The following is a 16,584-nucleotide window of genomic DNA, read 5'->3' on the forward strand; positions in this document are numbered from 1 at the left end:
GAGCTATGGTCGCTTCCAGACACAGGTCACAACAGCGCTTGCAGTGTAGGTACTCTCCTGTTGAAGGTCAGGTAGCAAGTGAGTGAATAGATAGAAAATGCCGGTCACGTCCGCAGCGGTGCGTACCTTCACCACCAACATACATCACCACTGGCTACTGGACCCCTTAGGGCTCAATGATAGCCAGTGAGGAGTTACACGGCAGTCCTCAACCGCCTCTCGCAACGGCGTACAATTTCCACCTGTCCCTCCACACAGGACAGGCATCCGCCATTTCAGGGGGGGCAGGCCATGGCACATAACTGCGTCACAGCAGACATAAGCACATTTAGGGACTAAACGTAAACATACTGTTTCTGTCACAACATGCATTGCATTTTACTCTGAGGATATGTTTGAAAATGACCAGCTGCTCACCGTTTTGCCCTCCAGATTACAACCGCTGAGGATGATTAGGAGATGGAGACATCCCCCTGTGTACAGGCCCCTGGTGGACTTGGCAACAATGGAGGACAGGCACATTATCCTCACCTACAGACTTGATAGGGCCACAATCCAAGAGCTGTGTGCCCAATTGGAGCCAGACCTGATCTCTGCTATCCGTCAGCCCATTAGGATACCCCCTCGTGGGCAAGTCCTATCAGTGCTACATTTCTTGGCAAGTGAAAATGGCCATGGCAGCAGGGATGTCACAGCCAATGTTCTCAATAGTGCTGACCAGAGTGTTGTCTGCCCTGATGAAGCACATGTGCAGCTACATCGTTTTCCCCAAGGTGGAGGATTTGACCACAGTGAAGGCTGACTTCTATGCAATGAGACATATCCCCCACATCATTGGTGCAATTGATGGTAAACATATTGCCTTTGCCTACCCCTCCACCCCACCCCCTGGAGAAATGAACAGGTGTTCAGAAATCAAAAGAGCTTTCACTCCATGAATGTGCAGACCATTACATCTCCCAAGTGAATGCAAAGTATCCTGGGTCTGTGCATGATGCCTTTATCGTGAGGAATAGCAGCATCCCATATGTGATGGCTCAACTGCATAGGCACCCGGTGTGGCTAATAGGTAAGCCCATGGTCCCCACCCAGTGTCTGTTGGTATATGGGTGTGGGATTGGCCCTAAGGGTGAGTGTGTGGCTAACAGGTATCCCTCGAGATTTGCAGGTGACTCTGGTTACCCCAACCTCTCATGGCTACTGACCCCAGTGAGGAATGCCAGGACAAGGGCAGAGGAACGTTACAATGAGGCACAAGGGCGTACAAGAAGAAGTATTGAGCACACCTTTGGCCTCCTGAAGGCCAGGTTCAGGTGCCTCCATCTGACAGGTAGATCCCTGTGCTTCTCACCAAAGAGGTGTGCCAGATCATCGTGGCATGTTGCATGTTGCACAACCTTTCCTTGAGATGCCAGGTACCTTTTCTGCAGGAGGATGGGGCTGGAAATGGGCGTGTGGCAGCTGTGAAGCTTGAGGACAGTGACGAAGAGGAGGCAGGGGATGAGGATGTGGACAACAGAACAACTATCATACGACAGTACTTCCAGTGACACACAGGTAAGACACTGTAACTTCATCTTCCATTGAAGTTTTGTGTAGTGATTTTTCTCTGGCAGGCTGCTGTTCCCAATACTAAGGCCACTTACTGTACCCTTTGACATGTCTATTCACAGATCTTTTTGCCCTACTCTGGCTCCTGGTGTATGGACTGCAGCACATTACAGGTCATACCTATGTATAGATAACTGTACAGTCTAATTGCAATGTCTGCAGATTGTTAAACGAATACATCCTTAAATCATTTGACAAACTCCATACTTGTATTTTTTAGGAGGGTGTTTATTTCAGTGCTGAGAAGTAAATGGGGATGTGCAATGGGCTGGGGTGATGATGGAGGAAAGTCCAGGATAGAGTTCAGTCTATTTGTGTTACAGGTGCATTGTCCAATGGGGCATAGGAAGGGGAGCAATGGAAGTTAAAGGTGGACAGGGTAACAGAGTCGGACACAAGGGGGACAATCAGGAGGATCTTATTTCCTGGCTGGGTCTTGGCTATGTTCTCTGGCTTCTGCCTGGATCGCAGGGACCACTTGCGTGGTGGTTCTCCTTCTGCAGGGGGTGGGGTGCTGGTGACCTATTGTTCCTGTGGCGGGTCTCCTGTCCACTAGCGTTGGCGGAGGTGGAGGGCTGTTCATCGGTGTGGCTAGTGTCAGGGGCCCGTTGGTGTGCCACTGACTCCCTCATGGTGTTGGCCATGTCAGCCAGCACCCCTGCAGTGGTGACCAGGGTGGTGGGGATGTCCCTCACGTCCTCCCTGATCCCCAGGTATTGTCCCTCCTGCAGCTGCTGGGTCTCCTGCAGCTTGTCCAGTATCTGGCCCATTGTCTCCTGGGAATGGTGGTATGCTCCCAGGATGGTGGTGAGTGCCTCGTGGAGGGTCGGTTCCCTGGGCCTGTCCTCCCCCTGTCACACAGCAGTCCTCCCAGCTTCCCTGTTGTCCTGTGCCTCTGTCCCCTGAACCGTGTGCTCACTGCCACTGTCCCCAGGTCCCTGATCGTCCTGTGTTTGTGGGGTGCCCTGGGGTCCCTGTAGTGGTGGACCCACTATTGATTGAGGTGTCCTGGGGACAGAGGTATGGGCCCGCTGGGTGGGTGCTGTGCTGGTGTTTCCAGAGGGGAGAGACTCTGTGGTGGTATTGGACTGTGGCTGGGTAACTGACTGTCCGGAGGTCCCTGGTGAGCCAGGTTGGTCATCCTGATCCAGGCGTGCAGAGCTGCTGTCATCACTGTGGGCCTCTTCTGTGGGGGGACTGGATGTTGCTGGCACCTCCTCTCCGGTGACATTAGGGATGTAAATGCAGTGTTATAGTTTCTGCGTGTGTCATCTTGTGCATGGGTATGTTGCCCTCTATGGTTGATATTGCCATGGCAGATTGGCCTGAGTGAGAGTTGTTATTTTGTTGGCTAGGTGATTGTCTCTAGTGTGCATGCAGTGGTGATGGTTGTCCATGCAGGTCTCTGATGGGTGTGCATGCAGTGGTGGGGCATGCAGGGCTTGGCATTGGGATGAGTGGGTTGTGATGGTGGAGTGTATGTGAGGTGGCTGAGTTATGGTGGTGAGGGTAGGGTTGGAGGTTTCTGATGGCATGCAGGTAGGGGGCGTGAAAGTAGTAAAGAGTTGACTTACCAGAGTCCAGTCCTCCTGCTACTCCTGACAGGCCCTCAGGATGCAGTATTGTCAAGACTTGCTACTCCCATGTTAGTTGTGGGGGAGGAGGTGGGGGTCCACCGCCAGTCCTCTGTACTGCTATCTGGTGTCTTGCAACCACGGAACGCACCTTCCCCCATAGGTCGTTCCACCTCTTCCTGATGACATCCCTTGTTCTTGGGTGCTGTCCCACGGCATTGACCCTGTCCACGATTCTCTGCCATAGCTCCATCTTCCTAGCATTGGATGTCTGCGACACCTGTTATCCGAATAGCTGTGGCTCTACCCGGATGATTTCCTCCACCATGACCCTTAACTCCTCCTCAGAGAACCTGGGGTGTCGTTGTGGTGCCATGGGTGTAGTGTGAGTGGTGTGTGTGAGGTGATGTTTTGGGGTGTGTGCTGTGAGGTGCGTGGATGGTGTATGGGTGATGGTGTTCTGTGGCTATGGTTCTGTGGGTACTCTTGGTGCCTCCGTTTATTTTGGAGTAGTAAAGGGTTGTGGGTAGTGTGTGTTTTATATTGGTCTGGGTGTGTGGGTGTGGTGTGTGTATGTGTGTCAGGTGTGTGTAGTTTGAATTGTCCAATGTGGTGTTGTTTTGTATGTGTGTGTGTATTTTGAGCGCGGCGGTATGTACCGCCAATGGTTTACCGCGGTTGAATGTCCACCGTAGTGATTCGTGGGTCATAATGCTGTGGGCGTAGTATAACAGTGTGACTTTTAGTACCGCCATTTTACCACTGACCTTTGGGCTGGCGGACTTGTGTGTGTGTCTGTATAGTGACGGATTTCTATGTGTGGGTCATAATATGGGTAGCGGTATACTGCCGCGGTCGCGGTATGTTGGCAGCAGTCGGCATGGCAGTAAGCGGGACTTACCACCAATGTCATAATGAGGGCCTTAATGTAATTATTTAACGCCTGAGTGAGACCAGGCGTTAAGGTACATGTGGACCAATTTCCATGGCCAAACACCATGAAATGGGCCCAGAGGTGCCCACCCCAAGCCCCACAAACACCCCCACCCACACCAGAGGAACACCAGAGGATGGGGGACCCCATCCTACGTAAGTATTATGGCAATGTTATTTAAAAGTGTCAATGAGGGCCCTAACATGGCCCCCCTGCATGGCACTGGGTGCAGTGGGCATGCCCAGGGGACACTGGTCCCCTGTGCTGGCCATTGGGGTGGTGGGCATGACTCCTATCTTTGCAAAGACAGGAGTCATTTTTTTAATGGTTTTGCGCCTGGAGGTGACGCAAGGCTGGTTAGCAGCATTTTTCTTGCCTCTAACCAGCCTAGTGACTTTTCTGAGGGAAAGCCCCCTTCACCCCTACTGCCATCCCCACCCGACTAATGTCCTTTTTTTCTTTTTTTTTACGGTAGCCCAAGCTTAGCGCCGGCTTGTGGCATTCCATAAATGTGGCGCCTGGCTGGCGCTTTGGAATGGCATAAGCTGGCTGTAAACCTTTTGACGCAAAACTGCATTAGCGCAGTTTTGCACCAAAAAGTACAAATATGGGCCTCAGTTGTACAAAAATAAAGGTACTTTATTTTTGTAAGATGCTACCACAAAATACTATAAGGGCAACGCTCCAAGAGGAGGTAAGTAATACACTAAATATATACACTAGTAAACAATATTAGACATAGAAAAGGTTAGAAAACAGTGCAACTACCAATAAGCAATAGTGACCATGTGGGGAGCCCAAACCATATACTAAAAGAATGGAATGCGAACACAAGACCCCCACCTGGGTAAGAGGAATGTGTAGAGGGGAGCTGGGAGTACCAGAAAACCACAGAGGTAAGTAACACAGTATCCCCAAGCGAACAGGAAAGCAGGAGTAAATCACTGGAATTGTTCCAAACCACCCAAAAGGAATAAAAAGAAGAAAATAAGGCACCCAGACAAGGCTGCAAGAAACTAGCGGTAGATTCCTGGAGAAGAAGACCTGTGGAGAGAGGGGACCAAGTTCAAAAGTATCAGTGGAGTCCAGGAGGAGTAGGAGCTACTACCCACCTAGCTCTACTTGCAGGAGTTGGTCGACAGTGAGAAAGAACAGGTCAGCACTGCAGCCCTGGAGCCGGAGAAGAGTTCCTGATGGATACACAAGATATCCCACGCTGGAGTGAAGATTGCAGAAGGGTGTTGGTGCAGGAATTCCACCAACAAGCCTTGGCAAAGGCAAATCCACGGTTAGTGGAAAAGTGGTGCTGCCGGGGACCAGCATGGCCCAGGAAGACTCGACCCAGGAGGGAGAGTCACAGGGGACCCTCAGCTAAACAGAGGATCCACAGGAGCAGAGGCAACACCCACAGGACGAGGACACAAGTTGCAGAAGGAGCCCATGCAACACTACTGAAAGAGATCCCACGCCACAGGAGAACCACGCAGAGGGCTGTGCCTCACAGGAAGGAGTGCTGGGGACTGGAGCTACGCATCGCCTGAAAATCCCTTAGAGGAGATGCAAACAAGCCTTGGCAGCTGCAAGAGGCGTGGTGCACAGGGGTACTGTCGTGCTTGGAAAGGTGAAGGCTTACCTCCACCAAAGTTGGAAGCTGGCAGAGAGGACCAAGAGGACTACTCCGGACTACCACCTGTGATGCAGGATCCATGCAGCTCAAGATGAGGGGAGATCCACGCAGCTGGTCGTCGTTGCAGCAGGTGCCTGCGGATGCAGGGGAGTGATTCCTTCACTCCAAGGGAGATTTGTTCTTTCTTCTAGTGCAGACTGAAGACACGCCACCCTCAGTGGATGCACAGCAGTTGGAAGTGTTGCAGTTGCTGGCAGCACTGGAAACAAAGTTGCAGAAGAGTTCTTCTTCTTGTAGGCAGCTTGTTGGGTCCTGGAGGTTCCAGTCGCAGTTCCGGAGGCCAGAAGTCGAAGTGGAGATACGCCTCCCAAGCCAGTCACACCTATTGTTAAATTGAGAGGGTGTTATCTCACTCTCCCACAGGAAATCCTTTGTTATGACTTCCTGGGATTGATCAGATCAAGCAGCAGAAGGGCAGAAACTTGTCTGAGGAGTGGCAGCGGCTTGGGCTGCCCAGAAAATCCTGTAAGACTGGTGGTAGCAATGCGGGGGGTCCTCTAAGGAGCCCCCAGATTGCATGGAATCATACTTCCAATACTGTAACAGTATTGGGATATGGTCCGACATGTTTGATACCAAACATGCCCAGGTTCAGGGTTACCATTATGTAGCTGGACATAGGTAGTGACCTATGTCTAGTACATGTGTAAAATGGCATCCCCGCACTCACAAAGCCCCAGAAAATGGATTTGGAGTCTGTGAGGGCACCTCTGCTAGCGCAGGGGTGCCCTCACACCCAGGTACCTGCACCATGCCCTCTGGGCTGAGAGGGCCTACCATAGGGGTGACTTATAGTGACCTGGTGCAGTGATGTGTACTGAAAATGGGTGCATGTACCCGTTTCATGTAGACTGCAATGGCAGGCCTGCAGAACCCTTTGCATGGGCTCCCTATGAGTGGCAGAATAACTGCTGCAGCCCATAGGGATCCCCTGGTACCTCAATGCCCTGGGTACCATATATTAGGGACTTACATGGGGGGGACCAGTATGCCAATTGTGGCAAGAAAAAGGTACAGTTACCAATATTTACAGGAGAGAGCATAACCACTGGGGTCCTGGTTATCAGGCTCCCAGAAGACACAGTCCAACACACTGACAACAAGCAGAAAATGGGGTTAACCATGCCAAGAAAGAGGGCAGTTTCCTACACTCCTGAAGACAGTGTTCACAGTCCCCAGCAACAGCTGAAAACGGCAGTTCATCTGCTTGACCCAGCAACAGCTGAAAACAGCAGTTCATCTGCGTGATGCTGCATAATAAAATGTTGAAGTCCACAGCCTGGTGTGAGATTTAAAGCATCTATGTAGGGACCTTCTGAACAGTAGCCTTTGGAGGGTTGGAGGATGATCTATTGGAGTCATTGATGAAGGCGGGTTATCGGGTAGTGAAGTGACACTGTAGCTGCCAGCAGAATGGTGAGGAATGTGGTGGTGGTGTACAGTACGAAATAGAGGACAGTGGGAGATATTGATGAAATTTGGTGGCAGTAGGGGACAGTGAAATAGTCTCCGGGTCAAAGATACAGTAACTAAAACGAAGACAAAGAATGAGCACTCATCGGTGCGCTGTTGAGGTGACCTATTTTGAAGTGGACTAACTGGATGCAGTGTGAGCAAAGATGGCTCTTGCAAGGAAGCGGTCCAGAGAGAAACTCCAGGAGCACATGTGGAGTTGGAAATTTAGAAATGGGTTGCCGTTCTCCATTGGGAGATGGCGTGTTCCAGTAGCATTGCAATCTGGGAGAAGCAGCAACAAGAGCTAGCAGAAAGAGGCTACCTTTAAGTATAATTGGCAAGGATATTGGTGCAGAGGTATGATGGGAAACCCTCGGTTTGAAGTCAATATCCGGTTCAGAGGCTGAGGACGTAGACAGTTCTCTTGAGGGTACAGTCTATGGTGTAAATGGTGCAGCTAGGGGCCAAGTGACAGAGCTGAGGAATATTCAAAGATGTTGTGAGGCAATGATGAACAGTCTGATGCAGGCCCCTATACAGAAAAGAATGATGGGTTCCTGTGCAAAGTGCTCAGTGTCACCAAGGAAACTAAAGTGGTAAAGAGTTCCAGGATGGAGGAAAATGAAAAGACCTGGTGGCACAATACTCAAAAGGGGCATGGCTGATTGAGTTCTAAAGCCGCTCTCCAGACCAGGAACAGGCGCTGAAAGCGGTGAGAAGAGACAGGTTGGGTTTTTCCCGTTTGGTACAATGATTTTGAATGGCAGACGAGTTAAGAATAAATGGTTTGTGGGAGACAACAGGGTAGTGTCTGAAGGGGACTTTGAACAGAATTGGGAGTGAGATCCATATATAGTCTTTGAGAGGTTGGTGTTGAGATGGGACAGGTTTTCGCATGTGTTTGAATGTGTGAAATAAGTGCATTAGTGAAAAGCATGTTAGGGAGGGTACGAGAAGTTCTATTCACTGGGGGTTGCCGATTAATGCCTGCTTGGATGTGGGAATGGTGGCAATACGATTTGAATCTCTTAAAGGTAGTTAAAGTGCAGGGTGTGGAGACACAGGCTGATGAAGGACCTTGGTAGTACCTGTTGCAACTGCTGAGTATAGGGGAAGTTTATAAGGATGTAGCTTCCAAGTCTTTGGAAGAGACAGGGTCCGTTGGAAGTACCACATCAGTGTTAGTGAGAGTTATAGTGCACTTGAGTTCCTACCTGAATGCATCCACTGAAGGAAAGGTCTGGGCCATGGTATTCATAGGCATCTCCAAAATTCTGCACAGTTTAATTCAAAAGAGCATTTGAAGGAGGATAGCGAGTTTGCACGTAGATTCAGGGTACTGGCCACCACAGACAAATGCACATCAGCCTATGTTATTTAAGGCAATGTTTTCTGCATTAAGGATCCTGGTCACAATGTACCCCTTTTGAAAAATATAGATGTTATTTGGAAAGCTCTAGCAGTACACTGTGTGTTCATTGTGATCAAGAGTTCCACTTGGCAAGGGTAAGGATAAAAGCACGTCTTGGAGTGAGATGGGCAACAACTTGTAGCTTTATCTTATGGCACCCACAAGGCCATTGCTAATGAGATACTTGACCAGTGAATTATTGGTGCGCACATTCCAGCAACCCTTTCTAGGGCCTGCAACTCAGGGAGGGGTTGCAAAATTCAAGTAGCAACAACACTGGCCATGTACTTATTGGCCTTCTAACAAGGGATTGTGCACCAGATTTCATGGTAAATTCAGACATGAGTGTTTATGCTGGGAGACAATTGGTAAGGCATAGTGTTGGGCCAGATTTATGGAGCCATTACACCGTTCCAACGCGACATTAGAGTCATTTTTTTAATGCTAATGTGGCATTGGAAGGGGAAAAATGCTGTGTCATATATACAAAGTGGCGCAATGCATGCATTGTGCCACTTTGTAACCCCTTGCGCCACATTATACCTGCGCCACGCATAATGTGTGCAAGTGGGTCATTCTGGCGCAAGGGGGGCTGAAAAAATGGATCAAAGGAATCTATGAGATTCTTTTGCGCCATTTTTATCTCCATTTTTTTAATGCCTGCTAAGTACAAGTGTAAAAAAGAGGCTCCCATTGATTACAATGGGCCTCTGGGTGCTTTGCAGAATTAGCGTCATGATTTTTTACGCTAGTCCTGGAAAGTGCCAGACTAGTGTAAAAAATGATGACGCTAGTCACCCTAACTACCGCCATGGTGCTCCCTATTATAAATACGGCGCTACCATGGTGACTCTAGGGGGGGGGCGCAAAGGAACGTAAGAAAAGTGGGCTGGCACTAGGTGCAGCGCCACTTTTCATAAATATGCCCCTTAATGTCTCAGTGGGAGTGTGCAATACAGACAGTGGGGCAAGGAGCACGTAGTTGAGACACGTTGAAGAAAGGGTACATGAAGGACAAGTGAATGGGCCATTGGATTATATGCCTATGGAGAATTTGATTTGCCACCTTTGATAGTCATCCACAAGAAATTACAGGGTCATACAGGATTGTCTACATTTTAGCCTGGCCAGAATGGGTCAGTTAATGATTTGCCAGACGGAAGGCCATACAATGTCTAATTCCATTGTCGCAAAGTTGTTGAATTTGTATTTAACTGTGGTGTTGACATCGAAATGAGTACATATTCATGTGTGAGATTCAAATATACAGCAAAGTGTTTGTAGGTTAAGCGGTTTATCTGGTTTACACAAGATAGTGCCCATGGGCTGTTTTTTTATTGTAAATTAGTTGGATTATATAATATATTTATAGGCTAGGGTGTGCAATGCAGATTGAGCAGTGATTTGGCTCTGCACTACTTTGACAACTTCATCTTTTATAGTGTGTGGGCGGAAGTGCATTACTGTTGCAGAAGTTTCTGCTTAAGGCAGAAGAGATTGTGGTTTTCTTGCCGAGAGGACATTGTGACAGTGTTCGTCTTCTTGGGAATTGAATTGGACTTATTTTACATTGAATGCAGGTTGCCTTTGTATCAGCTGGACAAACTGAGAGACTCTCAGGGCCTCATTTCAAGTTTGGTGGGTGGCGAAGGCTCGCCCGCCAAACTCTTTCGGACACAAAACCGCCACTCCCGTTTTCCGCCCGCTGGCTCTATTATGAGTTTTCCGCTGGCCCAGTGGAATACTCACCACAACATTGATATTGGCTCATAATCTAGCCGGCAGCAATGCTGTGGTGCGTCGGGTGCAGCAGCACCCATTGCACTTTTCACTGCCAGTAATTTGGGAGTGAAAACCACGACGGGCTCTCCATGGGGGCCCCTGCAGTGCCCATGCCAAGTGCAGTGCCAATACAACCCGTTTCTAACAACCTTTGCATGGCGGTCTGACCGCCATGCAATGGCTCGTGGAAACGCGGGTCGTAATCCGGAGGGCAGTGCTGCTTGCAGCACTGCCCTGGCGGATTAAGACTGCTGGCACCGCCAGGTCGGAGGAACCTGGCGGTACCGGCAGTCAGACTGTGGTGCATCTGCCGCAGTCATAATGTGGCGTTCAGATCACCCCTGTTGGTGGCAGTCCAATCACCACTGCGAGTCTTGTGGTCCATTGCCTGCCAAACTCGTAATGAGGCCCTCAGGGTAGGAAATGCCTCCAGTGTGGAAGTTACGAAAGGTACAGTTGCTACTTGGGCACTTGAAATTTGCTTGAAAGGTCGTTATAAAGGGCAGAGCTTTTTGCAGGAGGCTGGCGTTACTGGCACATGGTGTGAAAAAAGTGCATTACGAGGTTTGGTTGAACAGTAAAGTAAGGAGTGACACAGACGTTTGTGGAGTGTTTTCAATAGCATGTGCTTGTGAATGGGTGCAGAGGTGCAATTGTGGCGGTGCAAGGCGAAGTCCGAGGCTAAAGATGCTTTAGAGCTCGTAGTGAATTATGATTGTAAATGGTGTGTTGAAAGATGAAAGACATGCTGCAGATGCCACGTAGTATTGCCTTCCTACGTTCTTCCCAGTTGATTTTGCTTTGTAGATGTCGTGCGGCGCCTTGAGCAATTGGTTGGTACTTGCGATAGTGAACCCCTCGTACAATTGCCGAACATGTTTCCATGAAAGACAGATAGCTGAGCAAGCTGTTGAATGCCCAGGTGTTCTTAAGTCTAAAATGGAATGTCGTTTCCCATTGCCACTACGCCCCCGACGTCACTGATGAAATTGCTGCAGGGTTAGGATATTCACAGAGGATGAGGTTCCACGGACTACCATCGGAGTAGAGTGAGCATACTAAGATGGTAAGGATCTCTGGAACTGGGGTTTTTCACAGGAAGGGCAGATGCCTCCTATGTTATATAGTACAAGGCGAAACTTGAAGAATTATTGCTGTTGTATCTGGCTTTAGTTGTGGGGGTGGTGCGGGGAGGTCGGGGATAGTGGATTACTAGGGGTTGGCTGTGAGAGGATAGTCCCCTCAACAGTTGCCAGCAAGTTGGCAGATGTGGCAGTTCTTTGGAAGATGTTTTAGGGCTATGACCCAGAAGGAGGCGAGATGTGAAATTGATCTAAAAGGAGAGGAAGGGGTGGGAGAGGGAGTAGGACTGTAATGTTATTATTTGAAGGGGCTGGTTGGCTGCCCGGGGTCTTTCTGTTATTCTATTAGAGAAAGAGTGATTTGCAGTGTTCTTAGGTGCCTTTTGGGTTTCTGAGATGGTGACGTGCGAGGGAAGCCAGTGGCTGTTAGCTTTCAAACAAGGACTTGGAGTTTGAGAAAGGAGCAACCACAGAAGCTGTGTGGGCAGGGATAAACTGGAGGGAAGCGATGGGATGGGGCAGGTGGAGGTCTGAGTGGTACAAGGCTTATTATGTGCATGGGGCAGTTGGGGTAGTTGTGGGGAAAAAGTGCTTTTGAATGCCTTCTGTCTAATTTTGAGGAATGGCTCACGTTGTAGGCTGACACTTGGAGCCTTAGATTTCAGGCCATCCTATTGTGAAATGGGTCGGGAAACAGGAGACTGGTATTATGAGAGACAGTGGGATTGTCTTTGAAGGAATTAGAACCGACATGGTAAGGAGGGACAAGGGGAGGAAATAGCCACAGCTGTCCATGATTTGTTAATTGGGTGAGAAGAGATGATGGACTGATTTGCCATTTTGTCAGAACAGGTTTGTTCTGCTAGGGGAGCAGGGAGGTCAGAAATTAACACCATCTGGGGAGGATGATTTTTAGGTGCAGAATAATAAATTTAAGTCCCGATTACAAGTTTGGGTGCTATTGATCGCACCTGATAAACTATGATACCATAGGGTAGGTTATTTATCAGGTGCAATAAATAAGACCCGTTACGAATTGGTGGGCAATACCATGCGAAATTTGGTATTTATTGTACGAAAATCCGTATGATAGAGTAAATAACATATGGTTCCCCTCGTTTAATTTCGGCAGGTTTGACTTGCCGATATATAACAAAGGTTGAGGTATTTAATGCATCCAGTAATTGTAGCATGCATTAAATATCTACTAGCTCATAACTACAACCTATGCATAAACAGGGGTTTACGCAAAGGTCGCAATATACCGACCAACTTATAATCAGGTCCTAAGAAATTTAGGCCCATATTTATACTTTTTTGCATAGCATTTGCGTCATTTTTCATGCAAAACAAGCGCAAACTTACAAAATACAATTATATTTTGTAAGTTTGCACCACTTTTGCGTAAAAAAAAATAAGCAAATGCGGCGCAAACAAGTATAAATATGGGTATTAGTGAGTTTATAAATTTGCACTAATGAGGAACAGTTTGAGAAATAATAGAAAGAATACTGGACCAATGACAGAAGTCCTGTAACAGGAATCCAGAGCATGTAAAGGACTGTCGTATACGAGTAAAGCAATGGCGAGACTTGATACATGTTTTGACAGCGAACGCAGAAGGCAGTTAATTACTTAATTCATGATAGAAGGGTTTTGTGTCTGCAAATGCATATCTAATGTTGGAGTCATTTTACCTCGGTAAAAGGGAGCTTTAATTATACATTAATTTGCCCCAGAACGTCATTCACCATATTCTCCAGGTAAACCCTAAAGATGTGAGAGGCTTCCTCTTCCATATCTGGTGACTTGGTAATGGACAGATGGGTGGGGGAAGACAAATATGCAAGCACAACTCACCCAGAGGAGAGTGTGCTCAGTTCCCAGGAGTAGCCGAGAACAGCGGTTCAACTGTTTGGTGGTGCCAGCCCCTCTAGACCTACACCAGACACCTCTTTGATGTATGCAGCCTTATCCACACATTCTGCATGTAGTACTAAAGCAAAGCTTCCTGACTGTTCTAAATGTTGCCTTCGTATAATTTCCTTTTATCTTCTTACATATCTCAAAAACGAATCCTGCTGGTTATACATACCCTCATCATGCAGTTCTATATCGGTTGGTGTCCACCACAAGGCCAGGTGCATACCAGATTTCCCGGATAGCCACATGACAGAACCTAAAGGTAGATGTTGGAGAATCTATTTCGATGATGAGGCTGCTGCTATTCCTCCTCTCTGGTGTCTATTGCTTGGTAGTGTGTTTATATAACCGACAAATTCATAAATTATCCAGTGTTGGAGAAGAATAAGTCACTTCCTTGTAAAGAGGGTTTTCTGGCATTGGTATTTTCACACATGACACCCCTGGGCCCAGATTTACACAGGTTTTGCATCAGGTTTGAGCTACTTTTTCAATGCAGACCCGACGCAAAATCTTTTTGGGGATTTACAAACCAATGTATATTGGTATTTGCGTTGCATTGGTTTGCAAGGCAAATTAACACAAACCAGCACAAAGCGCTGCTTGCATTACTGTGCATCAAGGTGATGTTCATGCTAGTCCCCAATGTTTATTATGCAAAACCCTCTCAACTAACATTAGTAGACAGTGCTTTGTGCCACAAATAACCCCACGTGAAAACAGGGATTAAAAGGAGAAATCGTTTCATTTCTCCTTTCTTTTCCCACTTTCCATGTGTGCTGCGCTGTACAGCACACATACAAAGTAGGAAAAGATGAGAAATCAGCTTAAGCTTACTATTTTGTACGGAAAGCATACCCTTCCAGTACAAAACCTACGCCAGACTTGTGTCCATGGCGCTCTGCAGTATAATTCTGTTGGCGCTAGGGAGAGAGGCCAGTGCCATATCTCTGTAGATATGGTGCGGTCCTCTCTCCCTCTGATGCATGGCGGCACAGCACCTTTGGGTGCCACGCTCCACTGCGTGAGAGTTGGGCCCCAGTGTCCCCACAAATAGTGTCAGGTTGTTCTGTGTGTCAGAATTATATATTAGACATGGTCAGAATCTGAACAAGGGTGGTGCTAGAGGTCGAGTTCAGTCAGAGGAATAGGTAAAAACAAGAGTACATTTTCTGAACTTTTTCCCACCTGGACATGCAGGAACATTCATATAGGATGTGAAGCAATAAACAATTAGTTCGAGGAATCCCCCTTTAAAGCGGAAGAATTCTTCTCCGCGTGGTCACTTGATTCGTACCTCCCTTCGGAGTTCTAGTTTTGCAGCTATCCAGTCCCCTAGTATAGTAAGCCTCCAACTTAGTTTAGGGACTCGTTTACATGGCGATGGTGCCGAATTGGGGGAAGACAGTATTTGCACTTTGTACCTTTTAATGCTGAACACAAATTATGGTTTGTGCTTGCTGGCCGTTCAGTGTCCCCATTTGCCTCCAGCTTCTACCTTGGGATCAGCTTGGGAGCAGATCAGGAAGGTGCAGAAGTAATGTATGCAAAACGTTGCACATGCCGTCTCTGAGGTCATTTCCCAATTTGAGTAGATGTGTAAGGTGTACTCAGAAGTTTAGTGGTCACCCAGCAAGAGTGTAAATTGTAATGGGGAACATTTGTGCACCGGTCTTTGTAACTCCCTTAATGTTCTGACGACGGGTTTTGATATCACCATGATTCACTGTGTACACCCGAAGTTACAATCTTAAACAAAATACTTTTTCTTGAAAAAGTGCTGAGTGCACATGTGCTTTTGTAGAGCAAAATGAAAGACTTCTATTTCTAATGAAGCGTTTAGTTTATATGTGTTTTCTTGTTGCAGAAAATGGAAACATCAGAATAAAGAAGGAGGGTGGTGTGCGGCAAACTGAAGAGAGTGGCAGAAAATACAAGAGGAACAAGGCAAACTTGGATAAAGACACTGAGAAGTATATGAAAGTGGAGACCACCTTCACTGGATCAAAAACACTCTTTTGCTTAAAGAGCATGAAAATCTCCAAGAATTCAAAGCCAGAAAGGACTGAAAAGAAAAGTCACAATAGAGAAATAAATGAATGATGCTATCGCAATAACGACTGGGGGATGGGGGCGTCCTTTTATTTGCTTCCTTTCCAAATTATATGATGTATGTTTTCTATTGAAATCCATGTACCTCTGAGGCTAACTGGCGAATAAGTACATTCTGAGGGGCTTATTTACAATCCCCTGTGCGCTGGTGGGATGTCACTTTTTGTGATGGTCCAGCGGCGGACACTGCAGGGCCATACCTACACGACCACGTAAAGCCACCTTGAGTACCTTTTCATGGCCTTGTAGATATGGACTGAGGAAATGCAGCGCAAGTCTCTGCATTGCCTTACTCTGCGACAGGAAGGCATGCCATGGCGTTACAGTGGGTGTTCCCACATAACACCCATAGCATTTGACACATTCACAATGTATGAGATTTTGTAAACCTGGGAATGCGTCAAAAGCCTACGCAGGGGAGGCGTAAGGGAGGCGCAGCGAGGAAAACTACCTCAATAACCTCTTGTCATTGTTTTTTTGCAGGAAGGTGTCCCTTCCTGCACAAAAACAATCATCCCAGCAATGCAGACACCCTTGCACCATGGAAAGGGTGCCTGCGTTGGCACATGGCAGCCCATGTGCAACAGCTCAGGGGAAAGGGACCGGAATGCACCATATTTCATAGATACAAAGGCCCATATTTATACTTTTTGACGCTAAACTGCGCTAACGCAGTTTAGCGTCAAAAAATTTAGCGCCGTCTAACGCCATTCCGAAGCGCCATGCGGGCGCCGTATTTATGGAATGGCGTTAGCCGGCGCAAGCAGACCGGCGCTGCCTGGTGTGCGTGGAAAAAAACCACGTAGACCAGGCAGCGCCGGCGTAGGGGGAAAATAGCGCTAGGGCGTCTTAAAATGGCGCAAGTCGGGTTGACGCTAAAAAATCGTCTTAACCCGATTTGCGCCATTTTTTCGACGCCCAGACGCCATTTAAATGACTCCTGTCTTAGTAAAGACAGGAGTCATGCCCCCTTGCCCAATGGCCATGCCCAGGGGACTTATGTCCCCTGGGCA

The 16,584-nt window shown here is 47.9% G+C and overlaps 1 protein-coding gene across 1 annotated transcript in view; it reads left to right on the forward strand.

Moving 5' to 3' along the window:
- LOC138265797 (uncharacterized) overlaps nucleotides 1-16,285 on the forward strand; it is a 175,221-nt gene extending 158,936 nt beyond the window's left edge. Inside the window, exon 6 of the mRNA XM_069213851.1 lies at nucleotides 15,327-16,285. Coding sequence (XP_069069952.1) covers nucleotides 15,327-15,562 — 236 coding nt within the window. The 3' untranslated portion in view covers nucleotides 15,563-16,285. The remainder of the gene's footprint in view (nucleotides 1-15,326) is intronic.
- The last annotated feature ends 299 nt before the right edge of the window (nucleotides 16,286-16,584 follow it).

Source organism: Pleurodeles waltl, chromosome 2_1 (genome assembly GCF_031143425.1).
Source record: "Pleurodeles waltl isolate 20211129_DDA chromosome 2_1, aPleWal1.hap1.20221129, whole genome shotgun sequence".
NCBI classification, from domain to species: Eukaryota; Metazoa; Chordata; class Amphibia; order Caudata; family Salamandridae; genus Pleurodeles; species Pleurodeles waltl.